Source organism: Borostomias antarcticus (assembly GCF_949987555.1).
Source record: "Borostomias antarcticus genome assembly, chromosome: 15".
NCBI classification, from domain to species: Eukaryota; Metazoa; Chordata; class Actinopteri; order Stomiiformes; family Stomiidae; genus Borostomias; species Borostomias antarcticus.
Window position 1 is genome coordinate 10,719,694 of NC_140248.1, and position 26,265 is coordinate 10,745,958.

Here is a 26,265-nt window from a genome sequence, read left to right on the forward strand (position 1 = left end):
AGGTGGTTTTCTTTACTCTGCCCAGGCCCTGTTCCCAATGTTCCTGGGCTAATGTGTGTGCACACAGGCTGTTTGCTCATCTCTAAAGGTTACAGCAGGAGGCAGTTACTTTACCTCTGAGCAAACGGACTGACGCACAAGACCTGAGTGTTACATATCATACCTCACGCTTCTATACATGGCCCCCTTTTCCTGCCCTGTTAATGTTTGGTCTACCCTGTATATAATCTCGCTTTATTGACAAGAGTTCAGTCAGCTTGTGTCTCAAGTGGGGTTGCCCACTAATGCACGTTGTACTGTGGCCGGTTAGTAGGAAGTTGTTAGAGAACACTCAGCTAATTCATGTTCTCCCCCTGCCCCTCTGGTCTGCTGTCAGGAACATGGAGCCAGGGTACCGCGCCCGTTCTCCAGCGGACCCAGTGCCTTCATTCCAGAGGAGGAGGTGAGAAGAACGCTCTCTCTCTGCTTATCTCCATCACCTCGCTTCCATTTATGACGACTCCTTTCTGTCTGTCCTTCTCGTCTTATTCATTCAACGATGTCACCGTGTTGCAAATGAACGCCGTCTTTCTGTCATGACATCAGATATGTTTTTTGTTTTTTTTCCTATTTTGAGTGTCAAAATAGGATAACACTTACATCCATCTGTCCTGTTTTCCACTGACTGTAAGCACTTTGTAAAAAGGGATATAATAATAATAATAATAATAATAATAATAATCATCATCATCATCATCATCCTAAGCGCTGGTTGACTTCAACGTTCCTCCCCCCTACCTGTCTCCCTGTGCGGTCTCTCTTCTCCCACTGGCTCCAGTTTGTGGAGGCGTCCGCCGTTGACCCCCACACAGAGCAGCTGCTGGCCGAGGCCTACTCCCCTTGGGGCCGCGTGGACCACCTGACCCAGGTGATGGGACTGCACCCGCACTACCTGGAGTCCTTCCTGCACAGCCAGTTCTACCTGCTCAGGATGGACGGACCACTCCCCCTCCACTATCGCCACTACATCGCTATCATGGTAAGGAAGGAGCCCCCCCGAAATGCTGCTTCATGCAGCGTCCTTCCTCCGACATTTGCTGGAGGGAATAAATTCTGTCTTGAGTGTGAATGACGTGTGGATGGTGAGCTGAGCTCAGGAGCAGCCTGTAACCTGGGGTTATGGTTCATTCAGGGGCAGCTCAGTGCTCAGGGGGGCTGTCTCACTATAGGGCTGCAGAAACACTACTTTCTCCCGGCAGACCAAGATTCACAATTTCAAGATTCTTTTATTCGTCACATGTAATATACGTGTGTGCAGTCACTCATTTTGTTGCCGGCTCCATGCTCAATACAGATAAACTGTAATTCTCAATTTAGAAATGATAAATAAACAAATTATCAAATTATGAATGTACTGTACAAATTACTCAAGAAGTTCCATTTCTATACATTAAAAGATAGAGATAAGATCTGTATGGATTATGTACATGCTATATACACGAATATGGATAAATAAATAATCTTGGGGGGTACGACATTTCCATTTGCATATGTGGTTATGTTATATATACTGTACACTACATATTCGGATCTACTAGGTAGTGATACTGTACATGTAGTGGTACTATACTGTACATCCCTTCTGTCCCAAATCCATATCTCTATTGACCTATTTCCCTTATATCCCTATCTCTATTGACCTATTTCCCTTATATCCCTATCTCTATTGACTATGTCCCTTACAACCACTCCTTTCTTCCATAGTGATATGTCATGTTTGTCCGGCTGTGGTTAAACAGTAGGAACCCGCGGAGATGTAAGAACTCAGGGTGTGGTTAAACAGTAGGAACCCGCGGAGATGTGTAAGAACTCAGGGTCTGTAGAAATTTGACAGCCCGGTGTTTGCTGTGCTCAGGCCTACCAGTCACTCAACACCTCTGTGGAGCGGTGGCATGGAGCTCAACACATGAGCTCTACTACACTGCTGCCCCCCCCCCCCTTTGGCCCCACCATAACTAGGTCAGCGTTAACCTCTGAAGGAGTCTTAAAGAAACAGCACTTTGAGGCATGTCCTGACACAGCACTTTTGAGCTGCAATGCTTACAGAGCAAACAAGATCATTTCAAAGCATGTGCACAGTATAGACGGTATTTAGTTAAGCGGAAGGGCAGTCAGAATCAGAGTCCATTTATTACTATTGTAGTTTTATCAACATACTAGGAATTTGCTCTCGGACGTGGTGCATAAGATTGAGACAACATTTGACAGGGTGCAGGGATGAGACAGGACCGTACAAAGACAGGACAGTACAAATGGCGAGTACAAAATGCTCGTAAAAAATGCTCGTAAAATATGCTCGTACAAAATAGTCTTTAAAGCATTGAGAACTGACAAAAGAATTTGAGAACTGACAAGTGAACTCTAACTCGTCTGTCTCTCTAGGCGGCAGCGCGGCACCAGTGTTCCTTCCTGGTGACCCAGCATGTCAGAGAGTTCTACAGGATGGGGGTGTGCCTGGACTGGCTGAAAGGCCTGCAGTACGCCCCCCAGAGGTTGAGGAACCTCAACGAGATCAACAAGATCCTAGCTCACAGACCCTGGCTCATCACCAAGGAGCACATACAGGTTAGAATACGCACACACACACAGGAACCCCCCCCCCACACACACACACACACACACACATACACCACATGCACACACACACACAAACACACACACGAGCGCATCGACCGACATGTAGACACATACACATGCGCAGACTACTCCGTCCAGTGTAAAACCCCTGTCTTCCCTCCCCTCCTCCGGTAGAACCTGGTGAAGACGGGTGAGCACAGCTGGTCTCTGGCAGAGCTGGTCCACGCCGTGGTGCTGCTGGCCCACTTCCACGCCCTGGCCAGCTTCGTGTTTGGCAGCGGCATCAACCCAGAGGTGGAGCCCCAGAACGCCAACGGCTTCCAGTCGGTCTACATCAGTACCTTCTGTACATGCGACCTGGCCAGCAACCATCACCTGGACCGCGACGGCGCCCCCAGCAGCACCAGTCCAGGGGTGAGAGGACACGCCCCCGTGTGTGTGTGTGTGTGTGTGTGTGTGTGTGAGCGTGCATTATTTGCACATGACTTTTCACTGTATTTTGATTGTATTGTGTATAGGATTACATTGCATACAGTGGTGGCCAAAATTATTAGAACACCTGACAAGGTGGACATACCAAATATTAAAGTTAAAAGTGGATAAAAACAGTAGAACTCACTTCATCTGATATTTGTTGTGCTTAGAGCAACCATCTGCATGTTTCATGAACATTATGGAATGAAATCATGTTTTGGAGGCAAAAAAGGTCAATATATTCAGATCCATCAGGTGTTCTAATAATTTTGCCCACCACTGTATATAGGATCATATTGTACTTGCCCCATTGCTTGTTGTGCTCTATATTTTGCACTGTCCTGCCATTTGCACTGTCCTGTCTTTTGCACTGTCCTCTTTTACCTTGTCTATTATCTCTTTAGTGCCATGCACCAACAGTCCAAAACAAATTTCTAGTATGTGTGAAAACCTACCTGGCTAAATAAATCTGATTGTGATAATTCAGATTCAGATACTCTGTTTGACTATAATGAAACGCTTGCTACAGTTAGCTGATGGTTGTCTCTGTCACTGATGTCTCTGTGTTTTTCAGGCCGCAGACTCGGTCAGTGAGTTGGAGGCACTGATGGAGAGAATGAAGAGACTGCAGGAGGAGAGAGAGGAGGATGAGGCCTCCCAGGAAGAGATGGCCACCCGCTTTGAGAAGGAGAAGAAAGAGAGCCTCCTAGTGAGATCTGGAGGTACTGCACACACGAAAATCTTGCTCCCCTGACTGTATTCATTACATTACAGTCATTTAGCTGATGCTTTTATCCAAAGCGACTAACAATAATTGCATTTAATGGAAGGAAAAGCCAATGTGCTACTACTTGCCCGAACTCACAAGTGCATCTTCTTTCTAAAACAAGTGACTAAGAGCATAATCTAGTGCTGAAGGCAAAGTGCAAGAATAGCAATCTAAAATAAAATAAGTGCTTAAGAGAGAGGATTGTTGTAGCACTTCTTGAGTTTTGAGCCTGTGATGAAAGAAGGGCAGCAACTCTGCTGTCCTGACATAGGTGGGCAGTTCGTTCCACCACTGCGGGGCCAGGACAGAGAAGAGCTGTGACCGCGTTGATCGATCACAGGGGCCTCGGAGTGACAGGGCAACCTGTCGCCCTGAGGTAGCAGAGCGTAGCGGTCGGGAGGGGGTGTAGGGTTTGACCATGGCCTGGAGGTAGGAGGGGGCTGTTCCTTTCATATTCTATAGCTGACAGTGGGACAATGTGCTTAATCAGCCGTCCCACTTCCAGACAACATCTCTCACACACGTCTAGATTTGAACCCATCTGAGACACATCTACATTATAACTCATCTGCTTTGTGACTACAGATTTTAAGGACGAGTTGATGCCCATATCCAAAGTCTCCCGGTACGTGGAGGACTCCACCTTTGGGTACCAGGACTTTCCCCGACATGGGGAGGACAACCCACCAACGTTTAGAGCACAGGTAACTCTCAACTATTAGATTGACTGTCTGGTTCCCTCCACAGATAATAAGTTACAGCTTGAGGACTTAGCAGAATCCATCTAACTTTCTATCTGGCTGTATGACTGTATGTGTGTGTGTGTGTGTGTGTGTGTGTGTGTGTGTGTGTGTGTGTGTGTGTGTGTGTGTGTGTGTGTGTGCGTGTGCGTGTGCGTGTGCGTGTGCGTGTGCGTGTGCGTGTGCGTGTGCGTGTGCGTGCAGGACTACTCCTGGGAGGACCACGGTTTCTCTCTGGTGAACAGGCTGTACTCGGATATTGGCCTCCTGCTGGATGAGAAGTTCCGCACGGCGTGTGACCTGACCTACTACAACATGGCCAGCCATGAGGACGTGGACACCACCATGCTCCGCAGGGCGCTCTTCAACTATGTCCACTGCATGTACGGCATCAGGTAAGACAGAACCCTTGGGCCTTAGCCACGCACACACACACTAGCAGATTTAGCCAAGGGGAACGTGGCTTAAACCCTGTTAAAACCCCTGTGGTGGTTGTTGAGATGTGGAGCTCATTGAGGTGGCGTTCTGTGTGCAGGTATGATGATTATGACTATGGGGAGGTCAACCAGCTGTTGGAATGCAGTCTAAAGGTTTACATCAAGACTGTAACCTGTTACCCAGAGAGGACCACTCGCCGCATGTACGACAGCTACTGGCGCCAGTTCCGACACTCGGAGAAGGTCAGTGAACAGTGATATTCGCCTTTGTCAAAGTGCTGAGCATTTGCATTGCTCAACATTCAGATGTTCAGCCCAGGTCAGTGAGAGTTTGCCCAAGCACACACCACAGACACAAGACAGCACAGACACAAGGGTGATGCCGAACGCTGATTCGTCCTTAACTAGGCCAGAGGTGACAGTCAGTGCGTGTCGTGCTGTCTCTAGTGTTTGTGCAGGAGGCTTCAGTTCATGAGTACACTAGGGCTATTGAGCAGAGCCTCAGGAAATGGAGATCCAAATGCTGGAGCGTGCTGTTATGTTTGGGTTCTCCAGGGGGGGTATCAGGGGCTCCAGATGAAAGAGCAGCATGTGATAACTTGCATCATTAGAGCCGTCCAATAGTACAAAGAAGGTCATCCTCCTGCTGGTGATCCTCAGGTCAACGTTACCCTGTCATAAACATGGCAGCTGAGTCAATGAGGACTTCAACAATCAGGGTGTTTTGTTCCCACCAAGATGTTGCTGCTGTTCATTCCAGCCCTGTTATATGAAGCAGTGTTGTGTGATATGTACGGCATGTTAATCCTCTCTGTCCTGTGCCCCCCCAGGTCCATGTGAACCTGCTTCTGATGGAGGCCAGGATGCAGGCAGAGCTGTTGTACGCCCTGCGCGCCATTACCCGCTACATGACCTGACTAATAGAGGCCTTGGACCCGGCCAACCAGAGTAGGCCGCCTGAATCCCGCTGACCAATAAGAGCCCCCTGCCCTCCCTGTCACACCTACCCTATCACCACCACTGGCCTTCCCCTCCCCAGCCCCAGGAGCCAGCGACTGTCTATGGCACGTGTCTTACACACTGGCCTGCTCCTCACTGGATAGAGGGATGTTTTTGAAGAGCTGTACAATATTTTTATGTGACTTCCGTTATAATGACAGAATAAGTTCAGGTACCTGTAAAGAGTGTAAAAAAGTGTAAAAACAACCAAAACCAAACAAGAACCAAAACAGGAGTAGATGTTTCACTATTATTTACTCCTTTGCAAAATCAATGCCTATTTGGCTTTTGTGGTGGATTAAAGTGAAGTGGTTGGATTTCCTGTCTAACTGGAAACATTTATCCAAGCCACCTCATAAACTACTCCATCCAGTGGGAGGATATGGAATAGCCATAAACGGTGTTAAAGAACGTGGAATATACTGTACCTATGAATGTGTGCCTTGATTTGGTACTGCCCTGTTAACTTCAGTAGCAATATAAGAAGTTTAAGACGTTTAGTTGAGTTCTCTGATTTGTTTTTAAGAAGTGCAATATATGTGACCTTTTTTTGTTTTGTTAAATAACATTTTATAATATATGTTCTGTTGTTAATAAGCTGACAAATTACAATAATGAATGTTTGAGAAGTATGTCTCTGCGCTGCCTTCTTCCAGGTATCCCAAGCCCCATTCTGACCTTAAGTGTGTCCTTATTCCATGTCCATAAAATGTCCATGTAAGATTGTGGACCAGAACATAAGACAAGGTCTGAACGGGGTCATCAAGTACCGCAATTGCCCAGATCAACAGCATGTAAGGGTCTCCCTTGAGAAATCCCCTCTCTCGTCCTGCTGTTGTGACACGTTTATGCCAAATGTTTCCCAGGGTCTCTTAGAGATACTGTATGGCTGTATTTTGTATATCTACTAAAGATGAAGAATGTACAGACTGCCGAAGTTAAAACCATGAGAGAAATATTTACGATCTGAGAAGGTGCTCTCTTTTGTCTAGTTTTATAATGACAGATGTATCACGTTAGGAGACGATCATCCTCTCTCTATAGTATGCACTGTTATGTCTGAGTCTCACAGGGCATTGAGTCTCACATATGCCTATTTTCTCTCCTGTCTATGGTTGATAAACCATGGTGCTTTGGGAATGATTGTTGCTCTTTGCACAGAGTTACCTGTAAGGAAACAAAGATAATAAAGATTTTTTTTAAGTCAGTGAAGTAGTCCATTCTTTTGACAACTGACTTGGCTTCTTCCTTTCTCTAGCACTGAAACTGCTGCGGGCACTTCTGATGAAGGCTTTACTGACGATGACTGGGATGTACAGTCAACTCACTTAGACAAAAGTGCATATTTTCATTTATTTGGCTTTGGATAAAAGCATCTGCTAAATGGCTTCACTTAATGTAAATCATATTTGACCTATAATTAGGATACATTTCATTCAGTTCAAGCATAGCAGAGTACTGAACCCATTTCTGAACCCGCTATAAAAGTCTACTCCAGTTGTGTTCACGCATTACGTAGTTCACCATTTTGTGGGCGATTTAAAGCTCCTGACACACTCAAAGCAACTATTATATAATGTTCACAATATTTCTAATTCAAGGGACAGTACTTTAATGACTAAAAATGCATCTGTTTACACTACAAAATGACAGTGGAAAGTTTATCATGTTTTGCATTGGTTGAACATTCACTACATGTTTACAAGGAGGGCCTGACTGTTGTACTGTACTGTATGTAGTAGGCTATCCTGAGAGCAGGCAGCATTGTGATATCATGATCATCACAGATCCTGGTGGAATTTTCATAATACCTCAGCTGACATCACAGAGCCTTGAGGAAAATGGGGGAACAGAATTAAATGATAAAATGATGACATGATATCAAATGGTCTACTTAACTCATATTTTGAATCTTTGTAGACTTTCATGCTGTGGTGGTAGACTTTTAAATACTACATTTTAAATCGATTTAAATACACAAATTTAAATCAATTGTATATCGATTTCATTGCAGGTTTTGTGAAAATTCCACCAGTAGCCTATCTAGGGTGATTATGAAACCTTCAAGCAGCCATAACCTGCCAGCAGTGATGGAAATAAACTGTTTTTTGCCTGTTATCAGAGATATTATAAACATTAGGGCATTAAAACACTGTATAGATCCTCTAAGTGTATTGATGGACCTTTAACGAATATTGATTTTCATTATGATTTCACATAAGATCTAACACAGAGCTCTCCCTCCCTACCAAGCCCCCAGGATCAGCTTGGCGCGTTGAAGCATTTTCCCTTTACTACTCCTTTAAAGGTTAAAGGAGTAGTAAAGGGGAAAATCATGTTTAGCCCTGTTTTAAGGTTACTTATGATCATATACAATGGTTCAGATCAAAAAGTTAACAAAACTAGCACTTCTGAGAAAGTCTGATAATTGCTCTACCACCGTTTTGGTTATACAATGGATGTGGATGGGCACCGTGAAAAATCATTCAAAAAACATGTTAAACTCTCAATTTCAAAGACAAGAAACTCACCAAGGTGTTAATTGGCGTTCTGACATATAATTTGCCATAAAGTAAGATTCTAGTTCATCCGGAAAGGCTTTTTTAAAATATTTAGCAGAACTATTTAGTGGCAGCACATAAGCAACATAAACAATAACAATAGCTACCGTAAGTAGTTCCGCTTCCTGAATCCCCTCTGCGGATTGATCTACACATCTGCAACGGTCGCGTCAATACAAGTCAATGGATTTTATAAAATCATCAATAAAACCCTACAGGATTCATACTTTGCGGCAAATTTGATGTCAGAACACCAACGGACACCAATTATCCCCTCGGTGAGCTTCTTGTCTTTGAAATCAAGAGTTTAACATGTTTTTGAATGATTGACACGGTGCCCACCCACATCCATTGTATGACCTAAACGGTGGTAGAGCAATTATCAACTTTCTCAAAAGTGCTAGTTTTGTCAACTTTTTGATCTGAACCATTGTATATGATCATAAGTAACCTTAAAACAGGGCTAAAGATGATTTTCCCCCTTACTACTCCTTTAAGGTTAAAGTCCCACTGATTGTCACACACCTGAGTGTGTGAAATTTGTTCTCTGCGTTTGACCCATCCCCTGGGGGAGCGGTGAGCAGCAGCACCACGCTCGGGAATCATTTGGTGATCTAATCCCCCAATTCCAGCCCTTGATGCTGAGTACCAAGCAGGGTCCCATTTTTATCATTTTTACCAGTCTCTGGGAAGACACTCTACCACTAGGCCACTGAGCTGGTCACATCTGTACCATATAGGATTGTTAGTGTCTACTCTCAGAGGGCTCTATCCTTGTACATCACACTGTTTGGGTGCCTTGATGTGTTTTCTTGAAGGGGCTGATTATTTATAATGGTCTTGATGAAGTTTAAAACCTTATTTACACATAGTGTTTGCTATTTTAAAAGATACATGCAGTGATGTGAGGCGCCACCTATTGGTGAGGACCAAATCATTTTTTTACTGACTCTAGATGAGATAATGAATTCCTGATGTGTGCATAATGATTCCACTATACTGTGATTGCTTTTTATGAGCCAGTGAACAGGAAGCAGACCAACCCCTCTCTGTTCGATTCCCTGATAGAAGAACCTCCTAGTTGAGACTACACTACGTTATTCCAGTAAACATATGAAGACCCAGCCGTATTCGAGCTGTCTTGTGTAATTTGAGCTGTCTTGTGAAGTTCCTGTTTTTCACATACTCAAGAGGTGTAGTGTTCTGATCTACGGCCCCCCAAGTACAGATGAGACCCCTATCCAACGATTTCCTAAAGTAACCACATTTCATGATTATTTATATAGCAGGTTGATTGCAAAAAGCATGGAGCTATAGGCTAATATAGTTGGCCGACGTCAATAAACATTACTTCCCTTAAACTAGACAATCAGAGGAGTAGTGCGGTCTTCCTATGGTGACGTGTTTTCCGCCGAGCTCACAGGACTCATGAACGCACGCCCAGCGTCCCCGCGGCTTGTTCACAGCATAGGCTATTTCTAAAATTGTCTCGATACATGCATTGGTGGCTTAAAAAAAAAACAAGGTAAATGAGTTAAGAGTTGATCTTTTTAAGATTGGTCTCTGATGCTAAATGATACCCAGAAAAAAAAAAATTTCCTCTTCTAGCCCTATGTATTATAATCTATTTCTGGTAGAAATAAGGCCTTTGTCTCCAATAGCGTCCCGCATGCCGTCACGTGACTTGCAATACCGAGCTTGACCTCTAAGCCCATGTTGGCTTCAATGTTATATTATACCTCCATGCTTCAATGCACCAAGCTGATCCTGGGGGCTTTGCTACTCATGTGTTGCAGTGGGTTTACTGAAGAGAGGGAGCAGAGCCTTTAAATTGAGGATTGTAGCGGCAGGGAGAGAGTGGATATAATAGTGCTCAGAGAGCCATTGTACATTTTTTGAGAGATACACTGTTGTATAACAGAATTTAGGTAGGCTTGTCTATTATGTTTCCCCAACTCAAGTTAATATGCAGACCGTGACATGTTTGCATACTCCGGTACAGTGGGTGGCGCTATGCACCTTCTAAGTTTAAGATTGCCACTCGCCAATAAGCCAAAAGAAAACGTTCTTCCTGTGTTTGGAAGAAGGTAACGTTAGCTAACTTAAACGTGTGTTTTAGAATTGAAGTTGAATTTAAATTGTATTTGTTAGATTATTGAATTGAATTTAAGTTGTATTTGTTAGAGTATTGATATGTAATGTTTTTCTCCACCTGGCAGTCTGCATGAGTGAAAAGTAGCCGGATAGCTAGCTAACAAGCAGATAGCTAGCTAACTAACGTTACTTAGGCTAGTAGTTAGCAAAGCAGGATGTTTGTGCTTCGTATCTTCTGTGGATCCAGCTAGCATAACGTTACCTAGCTAGTTAGGTAGTGTAACGGTGGTTTGGACTGCTTGTTTCCGAAGGCTAACAGTGAGCTAGATTGCGACACTATTTCCATCGCTAAATGACATTCTCTTTCAGGTAAGAGCCAGTCAAGATGACAACAGCAGCTAGACCGACGTTCGAGCCAGCGAGAGGAGGCAGGGGCAAAGGAGAGGGTGATCTCAGTGCTTTGTCCAAACAGTATTCAAGCAGAGATCTGCCTGGTCACACGAAGATCAAATACAGGTCAGTACTTCGACGCTGAACAGTCAGACCCCTTCATCTCTTGCTGTTGATATGATGTGATCTGTCAGTGATGGCTAACTACCTCACCATGTTGTCCCCCCAGGCAGCCTACCCAGGATGTCCCTGAGGAGGTGCGTGCCCGTGACTTCCGCAGGGAGCTGGAGGAGAGGGAGCGTGTGGCTGTGCGGGAGAAGACCAGAGAGAGGGGGCCAAGAGGTGGGTTGAGTATTAATGCAATCTGATCATGGATCCTTTACTGACCTCAATCCCTTACTGACCTCGAAAGTTTGTCTTGTCTCTTGCTCTGTCATCTGTTTAAGCTATGTAATTTGCAGAGCAGAGGAGGTCCTTTTTATGTATCTTAGGCATTTAAACTCATCCAGAATTGTCTTTGATTTTTTTCAGAGCACACTACATCTTCGTCCTCGTCCTCAAAGAGGCCCAGGCTAGACCAAATCCCTGCAGCCAATCTGGATGCAGATGACCCTCTCACTGAAGTAAGTGCCTCCAGTCTATCACTGTCACTCCTGAACCTGTGCTTATTTCCCAGATGAGCTGTTAACTCTCTCTCTCTCTCTCTCTCTCTCTCTCTCTCTCTCCAGGATGATGAGGAAGAGGGAGACTCTGAGGAGGACAGTGATGATGACGACACCGCTGCTCTGCTGGCAGAACTGGAGAAGATTAAGAAGGAGAGAGCTGAGGAGCAGGAACGCAAGGTGAGGGACCAATCTTAGAGCTGCAAGTACACCGACAAGACAATTATGGCAGGGTATTTGGTTTTAAGCAATAAAAGTAAAATTGCTACTGTAGAGCCATTTATCTGAAAATGTTGCCAGGTAGATATAGATGCATGACCTCATCTGAATGCTGATATCAGGTATATTCTTTGGTCTAGACACAAGATGAACTGGCACATACAGGTCCATGTCAATGGTGTGCCACGGCAAAAGCGCAAACCAGTTATTCCCGAGGCTGTCCACTCCCACGCCCTGCTTTAGACATGCATGATTTTATAGAAAACTGAAATGAAACTGTTTTAAATCAATGAATGAATCAATCAATTTACTAAACGAAAAGGCAGTGGTTAAGGGGTTGAAACGTTTTATGAGAATGAAATCGCCTGTGCAATGGGTGTCGTGGTGGACACATGGTCAAATTATTTTCTAATTCCATTTTCCCTATAAGTGTGTAATGTAAAAACAACAGATGTCTATGTCCAAGCATTAGATAATATCAGCGTATAGCCTACTCGGAATACCTTGCAGCAATAGCCTAATAATAAATCAGGGGCTTTCACTGATATGAATATCTAATATTGTCTAACAATATGCTATTTAAACAAATAAACAATTGACAAGCACACGTGTTTGCATCACACTATAAACAATTAATAGTAGTTAATATAAGTAAAATGGAATAATAATTTGTTAATTTTTTTTGCCTCTGGCAAGGGAAGTGTATTTCCAGTGTCTGTTAATGAAAACAGAATAGTCTGTTCTGACTCAGAACCCCGAAACGTGTGAAATGCTCATATAGCGTGTGAAATAATGGTGATTATAATTTAGTGAGCTCTAACTTTATTGTGACTTGGCAGCAAACCATTAAATGTTGGACAGACAAAAATAGTGAAGTCCGGGATGGACTTAACCAGACCGGCGTGGGTGAGGCTTAACCGTCACCAGACCGGCATCGGACGCTTCCGCTCATTAAGGCATAGATGGGGCTTGGCATTCAGTGCAGCGTGCGAGTGTGGCGCAGAGGAACAAACCACAGACCACGTCGTCTAGGACTGTCCGATATATCGGACACCCAACAGAATGCATGGCCTGGCGGTCATAGATGATGAAACGTTGAAGTGGCTCCTGGAGGTGTGCCTGGATATATAGCCTGGGTGACCCCTCACCCCAGGCTCAGGGTGGTAAAAGGATAGCCCCTCGGCCCTGAGTGTGGGGGGAGAGGACTGCACCAACTAACCCAAACGATGAAGAAGAAGAATGGCCAAGCAATTTGAACGACTTCGATTAAAGGCATTCCGCTTAATATTGCGTAATAAACTAGCTAAAACGAATAACTAAGCTATATAAACTATTAAAGACATTCATAAACTATTAAAGGCATTCAGCTATTTCAGTGGCATTCATTCACATAAGCAAATAATTAAAGTAGCATTTACAGGACGATATGACTGATTATAAGCCATCCAACGTATCCAATGTGCCAAGCAATCAAATGGAACTGACCGTGCCTCTTTCCATGGAGAGCATTTGTTTTTGTGGGAATAACTGGTCACGACAATAGCCTGGTGCGGCTTAGGAAATGGTGCACCTTGGGGCTACAACCAGCATGTACACAAGGATGTGGGCCAAAGATCATTAGAACTTTTTACAAGATCATGAGAACTATTTAGTCTGCCGGCTCTGACTCCTGTCTGCGTGTGTGTCCTGGCCCCCAGGAACGGGAGCAGAAGGCAGAGGAGGAGAGGATCCGCATGGAGAACATCCTGAGTGGGAATCCTCTACTCAACTTAGCTGGGCAGCAGCAGCAACAACAGCAGCAGCAGCAGCTAGCTCAAACCCAGACTTCCTTCAGCGTCAAGAGGAGGTACATACACACACACACACACACACACACACACACACACACACACACATACATACAAAAGCACATCCCTCAAGGTAACACACGCACAAAAGCACATCCCTCAAGGTAACACACATACAAAAGCACATTCCTCAACGTAACACACACACAAAAGCACATCCCTCAACGTAACACACACATGCATACAAAAGCACATCGCTCAACGTATTCTCAACATGTTACTTGCCACTCTTGCAATGGCTACCGTATTTTGACAAGTAACATGATTAGGATGACTGGTATTTCTTGCAATATTTCACTCTGTCTCTTCTCTCAAGGTGGGATGATGATGTGGTGTTCAAGAACTGTGCTAAGGGAGTGGATGAGGCCCGGAGGGAGAAACGCTTTGTCAACGACACACTGCGCTCCGAGTTCCACAAGAAGTTCATGGAGAAGTATGTGAAGTAGGATTGGAGCTGGGATGGTGGTTGATATCTTCTCTGCTCCAGCTCCTCAACATGTGGACATTTTCATCAATAATGGGGGATTTTCATCCAAACATCGAATGAACCATAAGAACTTATCAAGGAACTGTGGACACCCCATGCACCGAATCTTCAGAAATATTGTACATGATTGTGATTGCTAGTGTACCTGTTAACCTGCAAACTGATTTTCTCTAATTCATTTTTGTTGAGACCCTTGAATCAGCAGTCTTTTTTGTTTGCTCTCTTTTTTAAGTAATACCAATAAACAGTAAAATCGTATGCCTTAGGTGGTTCTTATTCTTGAATGCCTTTTAACTAGATGTAACATTTCTGCAAAAGAACTTCCATTAACACACGGGAGCAGTCCCTTTTTTCTCACTCCTTTTATATCATGGTTTCAGGAAAAGGGCTTCGACAGTCTTGGCGCATAAAAGCAGTGCTTCAAGCTTTAATTCTACATCCCTCAGAGTACCTTTTATCATCTGTAAGTGGCCTAGATTGAGTATGATCAGATGTTTTGGGTTTTCTGAATGTTTTTGTGTCATTTTCAGGGCAACGTCTATTCAGTTCTTCTGTTCTCTGGGTCGAAAGTGTGTTGTAGCAGAACCAATTCACTTATAGGATCTATTGGATAAAGTGGTCAATTCTTTAATTCATTTTTTTCAGGATTGTTCAGACGATTGCAGTTCTCTTTCCACAATGTAAAGTGCATCCAGAAAGTACTCGCACCTTCACTTTTTCCACGTTATATTACAGCCTTATTCTGTTTAAATTATTATTTTTTCCTCATCTACACACACACACACACACAATACCCCCTAATGACTGTAAACATTTGGCGAATCTTTGCAAATGTATTAAAACAAAAAAAAAGACAAACATCACACGTACATAAGTATTCACACTGGATACAAAACTGGAACACCATTACAATGAGTCTTACTGAATATTACAGTAACCAGAGGTCAGTTTTATCCAGTCAAGTTTATATTTTGTTGCCTGGGGTTTACTCAAGGAATAATCAACAAAATTGTGAGAGTGCAATTAATATGTCCAACCCACCATTTAATAATCATGAAATGTACAGTGATGGCTTACCAATTCATTACCTCCGCCCTAGAGACAGCTGGGCGAGAGGTAATGTTTTCGGCCGCGTGTATACTATATGTTCGTACATCAGTACGTTCGTACGTCTGTCAGCAGGATTGCGCAAAAACTACTTCACCGGTTTTCATGAAACTCGGTGGAGGGATGTAACATGGGTCAACTAACAACCCATTAAATTCTGAAGTGGATCCGAATCACATAGCTGGTCCATGAGCCACCTCCATTGATTTTTTGGACTAGAATTACGCAAAAACTACGACTGCTTTTCATGAAACTCAGTGGAGGGGTGTAGAATCGGTCAACTTAGGCACACACAGAGCCACAAATGCATTCAGGGGCAGAGGTCTTTGCTCTCTGAGCACCATTTCTAGTTAATGAAAACAAATTGATTTAGATATCTTCATTTTTTCCATTTCACAACACAATATACTTTGAATTTAAAGTGCTTGCTTGGTGATTCTACTTTACAAGGAAGAAGTTATTCCAGGAGCTTGCTCCAGGTTGCCTGTTTTAATATCCGTGTTGCTTTTATGGCTCTGTGTGCTACTAACCCTGTTCTGCATTCCCTCTCCCTAGTGCCTCTCTCTCTCCCTCCTATCTTCTAACCAGGTCCAGTGGATGCCCCACTGTCACCAGCAGACCTCCCCGATAGATACCCGTGTCTGCTGTGGATGTCGTTGCATTTAGTTAACACACACACGTACACACAGACATACACCAGCCCACTTCCGTCTTTAGGCCTGCGCCATAGCAAACACACACCAGTATTTGCCATGTCTCTCCTATGGTGCTTTTTTAGCCTCTTAATCTGAAATGTAATGATTTATAAATGTTCTTAGCTGGTAGACAAACATACTCCTGGAGCTTGCTCGATCGCCTTGTTGAGAGGGGTCAGGGAAGATTTTTTACAGCTCACTTATCTGGCCCCTGGGTGATTACTATTTTTTTTGCGTCCCTCTGGAATATGTAGAGGTGGGTCGTATGCCCACCTCCCTTGTTCTCTGTAAAGCGCATTGTGTTGCCTCTGGGTATGATATGCGCTATACAAATAAAGCTTTGATTGATTACAAAGTACTGGACAAGGCTTTTATTTCATTATATCTTTAATTAATCTTACAGAAGTTGTAAGCATGGCCACTCAAGTGACAGCCAACCATTGTGTGTTAGGACTCATTTCATGAAGCACAAATGTAATGTCCCCTTAACCCTGTGTAAAAACATGTGAAATCCCCATACATGTGACCCATCCCAATGCCATCGTTTCACAGGGGACTAGGTTAGAATAGGAGAAAGGATGCAGTCAAACTGAAGGGATCAAGTGACCACTCAAACAATTATGAAAGGAGAAACATTTAGTGTTTTAGCTGGCCTCACGCCCATCGAGGGCTGGAGGTCCTCTGCCCACAGCCTCCTCCTCTAGGTGAATAGACTGAAGAAGCTGTTCACCGTCCCCTCTGGGGTCTCCTCCAACTCCACACTCTCACAGAACGCCGGGACAGCGAAGACATCAGGGTCCTTGATCTCAGCCACAACATTTGTATTGCTGTGAAGGAGATGGGGAAATGTCATGAACACAGTCTAACACGTAAGCATTGTAATCACTTTGATTCAAAGCAAAATCTGTCCTGGAATCCAGTGGCATATATTTCCATACATCCATGTCCCAATTAATGTATTGCTCTTCCAACCAGACAATATGTAACAAACAAAACATAGTACGTAAAAAAAACCTACGTGAAGAAGAGTGTTGAGGAGTTACCAAAGATGATAGTGCTCAGAGTCAAGCATCCAACCGGAGTTGTAGTCATAGTATAGCGGCCTGGATATCATGAGAAGGGCAGATCTTATAGCTACACTGTAAATCAGTCTTACTCAAATGGTTTTGCATTCATTGAATCATGTTATTAACATCAATCACAAACTGATTCTCGGTGTATTGCCTACTATACTCACTCTTTAGCTCAGATACCTCTCCGACCCATGTGTTCACCTTCAGGCCCTCCCCTGGAACGGACTCGCTCCCCAGAGACAACTCGACTTTGTACGTAGCATCAGAGGGGACTTCAAAAGGATGGACGAGCACCTGCAGAGCCTTCTTCTCACAGCTCTGGTTCTTGTTGTCGATTTCATAGAAGACTCCCTATCAGAGAAGATGGAGACAGTAGCAGAGTCAGTCACGATGACTAGAATTCACTTGTTTCACTAACAGGGCTTTTAGTCTCCAGAAACCGTCTGCATCAATTCTTTTTGAACCTTTGCTAAATTTGAACTTTGTTAAATGACTGATTGTTTTACCTCTCTGAAAAGCATCAGGACATCCATATTTGATGATGTCCTGTTGTAGTTGACAGTGTGTCTGTCTTTGAAATGCAATTTCTTTGCCAATGAGTCATAACTGTATTCAGCCATGGCCTTTATCTCCCCTTTTAGGTCGATCTGAATTAGAGAGAGAAAGAGAGAGGGGGAGAGAGAAGGAGAGAGATAGAGGGGGAGGGAAAGAGAGGGGGAGGGAAAGAGAGACAAGGAGGGAAAGAAACAGAAGTAGAAGTGTATTTTATGAATTTTATAAATTGTATTCATTTTCAGAAAATGGTTAGAAGCAGAAGTGTATTAATGAAACATCAAACATTCAAAATATTGCAGCTTGACCAGAACATAGACAAAGACCTTCACTCACCACTGACATGAACCCCGTCATGGACGGTGGATCTGAAAGACAAGAGAAAGACGGATGGTTGTTTAACATTCATATTCAAACCTTACAAACTCACTGGAATTTTATTAGTGATGTTAGTAGTCTCCCAAGCTGTTTTTCATCCTTGAATACTACGTCTCACAACTCAACAAATCAAGAGCGTTCTTGTAAACATGAGTAATGCTTGCAAACTTATTAGTTGTGTTTCAAATATGGTGCCTTGAAAAGGTTATCTTATACATGGTTCTTATTGTAGCAGGCTACATCAATGATCAAGTATACATACCGCATGGCTCGTGATTGTGGTCGGCCAGGGCGCTGCCACCCAAACACATCCAGACGAAGAGGGTAGTGATTGCATGCATTTTTCCCTGAACAGAGAGACTACACTTGGTTTCTGCTCTGACATGCACTGTCAACTGTGGGACTTTATAGACAGTCTTTCAAAATCATGTCCAATCAATTGAATTTACCACAGGTGGCCTCCAATCAAGTTGTAGAAACATCTCAAGGATGATCAGTGGAAACAGGATGCACCTGAGCTCAATTTTGAGTGTCATAGCAAAGGGAGTGAATACTTATGTACATGTGATATTTTAATCTGGACTGGAACAACAGAACACGCTCTAGTCTGTGGCAAGTTTGCTAATCGCTGGTTTGGGCATAATATCCTAACCTTGCTGAACACTTACTGCTGCCAGCACTGTCCATTTCTGTGGTTCTGAAAACAATGTACAGTTCACCTTAAGGTCGATGTTTACATTAATTTACGCCAAAAAACACATAGGTCAATCACAATTGTACAGTGTATCTGCTTTTCTGTCCATATTAAAGGTGATTCTACATCCACTGAAACCCAGAATTTCCTTGGTGCAGGGAATTATCTATATCTAGCTGTTTCTCGCTTCCCCACGCCATTCATCAGAGGCTTTTCACATTTGTATAAGGTAAGAACTCCGAAACTCTAGCTGCAGCCTAAAACAAGCGGATCAATGAGAGCACCTTGCAGTCCTCTTTGTTAGTATGAGACTGTTGGCAAATTAACAGACCCCTTTTGGCCCCCTGTTTCCCTTTGATATTCTCCCTTTGTGGTACTCACTCAATAAACAGTACCACAAATTGTGCCTTAGAAAATGAGCTTTTATTCAGGCTACAGTCTGAATAGTAACAGTGCAGATAAAGGAAGCTCTTTCACTTATGAAAATATGCTTTTCCATTCAGTCAGTGAATGTGAGCTGGAAAGGGAAGAGAGTGACCTATATTTAACACGGTCTGGCAGTGGTGGTGGGAAATTGCAGTACTTATCATCAAAGATTACACAATCTGTTTGACGGCTTCTAAAAAGTGACTTTTCTAACCTTTTCTAATCAAAAAACGAATGTGGCCAGAGCGTTAGTAGGCCTGTTCTCTTTCCAGTTGTGGTGTCCAGTATGGAGTTCCATCATCCACTCATTCATGTGGATCATGCCTTGTACAAACTGGAACCCCTTCATTACAATGAGTCCTACTGAATATTACAGTAACCAGAGGTCAGTTTTATCCAGTCAAGTTTATATTTTGTTGCCTGGGGTTTACTCAAGGAATAATCAACAAAATTGTGAGAGTGCAATTATTATGTCCAACCCACCATTTAATAATCATGAAATGTACAGTGATGGCTTACCAATTCATTACATCCGCCCTAGAGACAGCTGGGCGAGAGGTAATGTTTTCGGCCGCGTGTATACTATATGTCCGTACGTCAGTACGTTCATACGTCTGTCAGCAGGATTGCGCAAAAGCTACTTCACCGGTTTTCATGAAACTCGGTGGAGGGATGTAACATCAACTAACAACCCATTCAATTCTGGAGTGGATCCGAATCACATAGCTGGTCCATGAGCCACCTCCATTGATTTTTTGGACTAGAATTACACAAAAACTACCAGACCGCTTTTCATGAAACTCAGTAGAGGGGTGTAGAATCGGTAAACTTAGGCACGCACAGAGCCACAAATGCATTCAGGGGCAGAGGTCTTTGCTCTCTGAGCACCATTTCTAGTTAATGAAAACAACAAATTGATTTAGATATCTTCATTTTTTCCATTTCACAACACAATATACTTTGAATTTAAAGTGCTTGCTTGGTGATTCTACTTTACAAGGAAGAAGGTGGGAATAATCAAAGTAGAGAGCCTCTCGACAGTTTTTGAGCGGTGAAACAAGTAAAACACCAAATTAACAGTAAATTGAAATAAAGGCTAAGACAAGATATACTGCACAGGTAAACATATGACATATGGCTTAAAAATAACTATTGTGAGTAACATTTGAAACAGTATTAAACATGCAATATAGTTACTATATTTGCATTCATATATTCCATTCCACCTTGAGTAATTCACTTTTTGTTCTGCATGCACATTTCCACATACAGACCTTACAGTGCTTACGGCTCAATCAGCATTGTATAGAAAGAGTTATTTGAAACCAAGTTACTGGTCATGATGTTTTTACCGTGGGTAAAATAAATTTGGTTACCCAGAACCAGGCTTGTTCTATTCTGACAGCTGTGTTGCTTCAATGGCTCAGTGTGCTACTGAGAACCGTTTTCTGCCTCCCCTAGTGCCTCTCTCTCTCCCTCCTACCTTCTAACCAGGTCCAGTGGATGCCCCACTGTCGCCCGCAGACCTCCCTGAGTCCGATAGATACCCCCGTCAGCTGTGGATGTCGTAGTATTTAGTTAACACACACACGTACACAGACATCAGTCCACATCTGGCTTAGGCCTGGACCTGATGCTCTAAGCCTTTCTTGCTCTGAAAATTTAATTCAATGTAATTTATTGCTCTATAAATTTATTGTTCTTAGCCGTTAGACAAATATATTCCAGGAGCTTGCTCCAGGTTGCCTGTTTTAATATCCGTGTTGCTTTTATGGATCTGTGTGCTACTAACCCTGTTCTGCATTCCCTCTCCCTAGTGCCTCTCTCTCTCCCTCCTATCTTCTAACCAGGTCCAGTGGATGCCCCACTGTCACCAGCAGACCTCCCCGATAGATACCCGTGTCTGCTGTGGATGTCGTTGCATTTAGTTAACACACACGTACACACAGACATACACCAGCCCACTTCCGGCTTTAGGCCTGCGCCATAGCCAACACACACCAGTATTTGCCATGTCTCTCCTATGGTGCTTTTTTAGCCTCTTACTCTGAAATGTAATGATTTATAAATGTTCTTAGCTGGTAGACAAACATACTCCTGGAGCTTGCTCGATCGCCTTGTTGAGAGGGGTCAGGGAAGATTTTTTACAGCTCACTTATCTGGCCCCTGGGTGATTATTTTTTTGCTTCCCTCTGGAATATGTAGAGGTGGGTCGTATGCCCACCTCCCTTGTTTTCTGTAAAGTGCATTGTGTTGCCTCTGGGTATGAAATGCGCTATACAAATAAAGCTTTGATTGATTACAAAGTACTGGACAAGGCTTTTATTATATTATATCTTTAATTAATCTTACAGAAGTTGTAAGCATGGCCACTCAAGTGACAGCCAACCATTGTTAGTGTGTTAGGACTCATTTCATGAAGCACAAATGTAATGTCCCCTTAACCCTGTGTAAAAACATGTGAAATCCCCATACATGTGACCCATCCCAATGCCATCGTTTCACAGGGGACTAGAGGTTAGAATAGGAGAAAGGATGCAGATGTAGTCAAACTGAAGGAAGCAAGTGAACCACTCAAACAATTATGAAAGGAGGAGAAACATTTAGTGTTTTAGCTGGCCTCACGCCCATCGAGGGCTGGAGGTCCTCTGCCGACAGCCTCCTCCTCTAGGTGAATAGACTGAAGAAGCTGTTCACCGTCCCCTCTGGGGTCTCCTCCAACTCCACACTCTCACAGAACGCCGGGACAGCGAAGACATCAGGGTCCTTGATCTCAGCCACAACATTTGTATTGCTGTGAAGGAGATCGGGAAATGTCATGAACACAGTTTAACACGTAAGCATTGTAATCACTTTGATTCAAAGCAAAATCTCAGTCCTGGAATCCAGTGGCATATATTTCCATACATCCATGTCCCAATTAATGTATTGCTCCATCAACCAGACAAAAAGGGACATACACTAACAAAACATAGTACATAAAAACCACCTACGTGAAGACGAGTGCTGAGGAGTCACCAAAGATGATAGTGCTCAGAGTCAAGCATCCTCCCGGAGTGGTAGTCATAGTATAGCGGCCTGGATATCATGAGAAGGGCAGATCTTATAGCTACACTGTAAATCAGTCTTACTCAAATCGTTTTGCATTCATTGAATCATGTTATTAACATCAAATCACAAACTTATTCTCGGTGTATTGCCTACTATACTCACTCTTTAGCTCAGATACCTCTCCGACCCATGTGTTCATTTTCAGGCCCTCCCCTGGAACGGACTCGCTCCCCAGAGACAACTCGGCACTGTACATGGCATCAGAGGGGACTTCAAAAGGATGGACGAGCACCTGCAGAGCCTTCTTCTCACAGCTCTGGTTCTTGTTGTCGATTTCATAGAAGACTCCCTATCAGAGAAGATGAAGACAGTAGCAGAGTCAGTCACGATGACTAGAATTCACTTGTTTCACCAACAGGGCTTTTAGTCTCCAGAAACCATCAGCATCATAATTAATTTTGAACCTTTGCTAAATTTGAACTTTGTTAAATGACTGTTTTACCTCTCTGAAAAGCATCAGAACATCCATATTTGATGATGTCCTGTTGTAGTTGACAGTGTGTCTGTCTTTGAAATGCAATTTCTTTGCCAATGAGTCATAACTGTATTCAGCCATGGCCTTTATCTCCCCTTTTATGTCAATCTGAATTAGAGAGAGAAAGAGAGAGGGGGAGAGAAAGAGAGACAAGGAGGGAAAGAAACAGAAGTAGGTGTATTTTATGAATTTTATAAATTGTATTCATTTTCAGAAAATGGTTAGAAGCAGAAGTGTATTAATGAAACATCAAACATTCAAAATATTGCAGCTTGACCAGAACATAGACAAAGACCTTCACTCACCATTGACATGAACCCCGTCATGGACGGTGGATCTGAAAGACAAGAGAAAGACGGATGGTTGTTTAACATTATTCAAACCTTACAAACTCACTGGAATTTTATTAGTGATGTTAGTAGTCTCCCAAGCTGTTTTTCATCCTTGAATACTAAGCCTCACAACTTAACAGCTCAAGAGCGTTCTTGTAAACATGAGTAATGCTTGCAAACTTATTAGTTGTATGTTTCAAATATGGTGCCTTGAAAAGGTTATCTTATACATGGTTCTTATCGTAGCAGGCTACATCAATGATCAAGTATACATACCGCATGGCTCGTGATTGTGGTCGGCCAGGGCGCTGCCACCCAAACACATCCAGACGAAGAGGGTAGTGATTACATGCATTTTTCCCTGAACGGAGAGACGATGCTTGGTTTCTGCTCTGATATGACCTGTCAACTGTGGGACTTTATAGACAGGTGTGTGCCTTTCAAAATCATGTCCAATCAATTGAATTTACCACAGGTGGACTCCAATCAAGTTGTAGAAACATCTCAAGGATGATCAGTGGAAACAGGATGCACCTGAGCTCAATTTTGAGTGTCATAGCAAAGGGAGTGAATACTTTGGGCATAATATCCTAACCTTGCTGAACACTTACTGCTGCCAGCACTGTCCATTTCTGTGGTTCTGAAAACAATGTACAGTTCACCTTAAGGTTGATGTTTACATTAATTTACGCCAAAAAACACATAGGTCAATCACAATTGTACAGTGTATCTGCTTTTCTGTCCATATTAAAGGTGATTCTACATTCACTGAAACCCAGAATTTCCTTGGTGCAGGGTATTATCTATATCTAGCTGTTTCTCGCTTCCCCACGCCATTCATCAGAGGCTTTTCACATTTGTATACAGGTAAGAACTCAACTCTAGCTGCAGCCTAAAACAAGCGGATCAATGAGAGCACCTTGCAGTCCTCTTTGTTAGTATGAGACTGTTGGCAAATTAACAGACCCCTTTTGGCCCCCTGTTTCCCTTTGATATTCTCCCTTTGTGGTACTCACTCAATAAACAGTACCACAAATTGTGCCTTAGAAAATGAGCTTTTATTCAGGCTACAGTCTGAATAGTAACAGTGCAGATAAAGGAAGCTCTATCACTTATGAAAATATGCTTTTCCATTCAGTCAGTGAATGTGAGCTGGAAAGGGAAGAGAGTGACCTATATTTAACACGGTCTGGCAGTGGTGGTGGGAAATTGCAGTACTTATCATCAAAGATTACACAATCTGTTTGACGGCTTCTAAAAAGTGACTTTTCTAACCTTTTCTAATCAAAAAACTAATGTGGCCAGAGCGTTAGTAGGCCTGTTCTCTTTCCAGTTGTGGTGTCCAGTATGGAGTTCCATCATCCACTCATTCATGTGGATCATGTCTTGTACAAACTGGAACCCCTTCATTACAATGAGTCCTACTGAATATTACAGTAACCAGAGGTCAGTTTTATCCAGTCAAGTTTATATTTTGTTGCCTGGGGTTTACTCAAGGAATAATCAACAAAATTGTGAGAGTGCAATTATTATGTCCAACCCACCATTTAATAATCATGAAATGTACAGGCCCAGACAGCTGGGCGAGAGGTAATGTTTTCGGCCGCGTGTATACTATATGTCCGTACGTCAGTACGTTCGTACGTCTGTCAGCAGGATTGCGCAAAAACTACTTCACCGGTTTTCATGAAACTCGGTGGAGGGATGTAACATCAACTAACAACCCATTAAATTCTGGAGTGGATCCGAATCACATAGCTGGTCCATGAGCCACCTCCATTGATTTTTTGGACTAGAATTACGCAAAAACTACCAGACCGCTTTTCATGAAACTCAGTGGAGGGGTGTAGAATCGGTCAACTTAGGCACGCACAGAGCCACAAATGCATTCAGGGGCAGAGGTCTTTGCTCTCTGAGCACCATTTCTAGTTAATGAAAACAACAAATTGATTTAGATATCTTCATTTTTTCCATTTCACAACACAATATACTTTGAATTTAAAGTGCTTGCTTGGTGATTCTACTTTACAAGGAAGAAGGTGGGAATAATCAAAGAAGAGAGCCTCTACAGTTTTTGAGCGGTGAAACAAGTAAAACACCAAATTAACAGTAAATTGAAATAAAGGCTAAGACAAGATATACTGCAACATATGACATATGGCTTAAAAGTAACTATTGTGAGTAACATTTGAAACAGTATTAAACATATTTATTATTATTATTATATGCATTCATATAATTCCATTCCACCTTGAGTAATTAACTTTTTGTTCTGCATGCACATTTCCACATACAGACCTTACAGTGCTTACGGCTCAATCAGCATTGTATAGAAAGAGTTATTTGAAACCAAGTTACTGGTCATGATGTTTTTACCGTGGGTAAAAGAAATTTGGTTACACAGAAACAGGCTTGTTCTATTCTGACAGCTGTGTTGCTTCAATGGCTCAGTGTGCTACTGAGAACCGTTTTCTGCCTCCCCTAGTGCCTCACTCTCTCCCTCCTACCTTCTAACCAGGTCCAGTGGATGCCCCACGTTCGCCCGCAGACCACCCTGAGTCCGATAGATACCCCCGTGTCAGCTGTGGATGTTGTAGTATTTAGTTCACACACACACACACACATCAGTCCACATCCGGCTTAGGCCTGGACCTGATGCTCTTAGCCTTTCTTGCTCTGAAAATTTAATTTAATTTATTGCTCTATAAATGTTCTTAGCCGTTAGACAAATATATTCCAGGAGCTTGCTCCAGGTTGCCCGTTTTAATATCTGTGTTGCTTTTACGGCTCTGTGTGCTACTAACCCTGTTCTGCCTTCCCTCTCCCTAGTGCCTCTCTCTCCCTCCCATCTTCTAACCAGGTCCAGTGGATGCCCCACTGTCACCAGCAGACCTCCCTGATAGATACCCGTGTCTGCTGTGGATGTCGTAGTATTTAGTTAACACACACACGTACACACACCAGCCCACTTCCGGCTTTAGGCCTGGGCCATAGCAAACACACACCAGTATTTGCCATGTCTCTCCTATGATGCTTTTTTAGCCTCTTACTCTGAAATGTAATGATTTATAAATGTTCTTAGCTGGTAGACAAACATACTCCTGGAGCTTGCTCGATCACCTTGTTG

The 26,265-nt window shown here is 43.1% G+C and overlaps 3 protein-coding genes across 4 annotated transcripts in view; 2 read left to right on the plus strand and 1 right to left on the minus strand.

Annotated features, from left to right (window-relative positions):
* The window catches only part of sesn3 (sestrin 3), an 11,484-nt gene extending 4,242 nt beyond the window's left edge, over positions 1 to 7,242 (plus strand). The window contains exons 2-10 of the mRNA XM_084449897.1: positions 377 to 442; positions 818 to 1,018; positions 2,422 to 2,604; positions 2,791 to 3,030; positions 3,665 to 3,812; positions 4,445 to 4,563; positions 4,804 to 4,994; positions 5,135 to 5,279; positions 5,867 to 7,242. Coding sequence (XP_084306023.1) covers positions 377 to 442; positions 818 to 1,018; positions 2,422 to 2,604; positions 2,791 to 3,030; positions 3,665 to 3,812; positions 4,445 to 4,563; positions 4,804 to 4,994; positions 5,135 to 5,279; positions 5,867 to 5,953 — 1,380 coding nt within the window. The 3' untranslated portion in view covers positions 5,954 to 7,242. The remainder of the gene's footprint in view (positions 1 to 376; positions 443 to 817; positions 1,019 to 2,421; positions 2,605 to 2,790; positions 3,031 to 3,664; positions 3,813 to 4,444; positions 4,564 to 4,803; positions 4,995 to 5,134; positions 5,280 to 5,866) is intronic.
* Positions 7,243 to 10,654: 3,412 nt separating this feature from the next.
* Positions 10,655 to 14,519, plus strand: cwc15 (CWC15 spliceosome associated protein homolog). Of its 2 annotated transcripts, none has more exons than XM_084449911.1 (7): positions 10,655 to 10,683; positions 11,060 to 11,206; positions 11,310 to 11,422; positions 11,612 to 11,703; positions 11,809 to 11,922; positions 13,659 to 13,807; positions 14,125 to 14,519. In XM_084449911.1, exons 2-7 carry the CDS (start codon positions 11,076 to 11,078, stop codon positions 14,252 to 14,254), a joined length of 729 nt encoding a protein of 242 aa, XP_084306037.1. In that variant the 5' UTR covers positions 10,655 to 10,683; positions 11,060 to 11,075; the 3' UTR covers positions 14,255 to 14,519. The 2 variants fall into 2 exon arrangements, with proteins under 2 accessions (XP_084306037.1, XP_084306038.1); XM_084449912.1 differs by lacking the exon at positions 10,655 to 10,683 and adding an exon at positions 10,689 to 10,704.
* A 2,278-nt stretch (positions 14,520 to 16,797) lies between these two features.
* On the minus strand, positions 16,798 to 18,441 carry LOC311318775 (ependymin-2-like; the record flags this gene model as incomplete). The annotated part of the gene is made up of 4 exons (XM_084450207.1): positions 16,798 to 16,924; positions 17,331 to 17,521; positions 18,059 to 18,090; positions 18,363 to 18,441. The coding sequence occupies 4 exons, from the start codon at positions 18,439 to 18,441 to the stop codon at positions 16,798 to 16,800; spliced, it is 429 nt and encodes a 142-aa protein (XP_084306333.1).
* Positions 18,442 to 26,265: the final 7,824 nt, after the last annotated feature.

What these genes read in the sequence shown, in the direction of transcription:
- cwc15 (XM_084449911.1), top strand. Translation starts at nt 11,076, where the DNA reads ATGACAACAGCAGCTAGACCGACGTTCGAGCCAGCGAGAGGAGGCAGG. An exon ending in CACACGAAGATCAAATACAG is followed by an intron (nt 11,207 to 11,309) that starts GTCAGTACTTCG and finishes TTGTCCCCCCAG; the next exon opens with GCAGCCTACCCAGGATGTCC. An exon ending in CTGAGGAGCAGGAACGCAAG is followed by an intron (nt 11,923 to 13,658) that starts GTGAGGGACCAA and finishes CCTGGCCCCCAG; the next exon opens with GAACGGGAGCAGAAGGCAGA.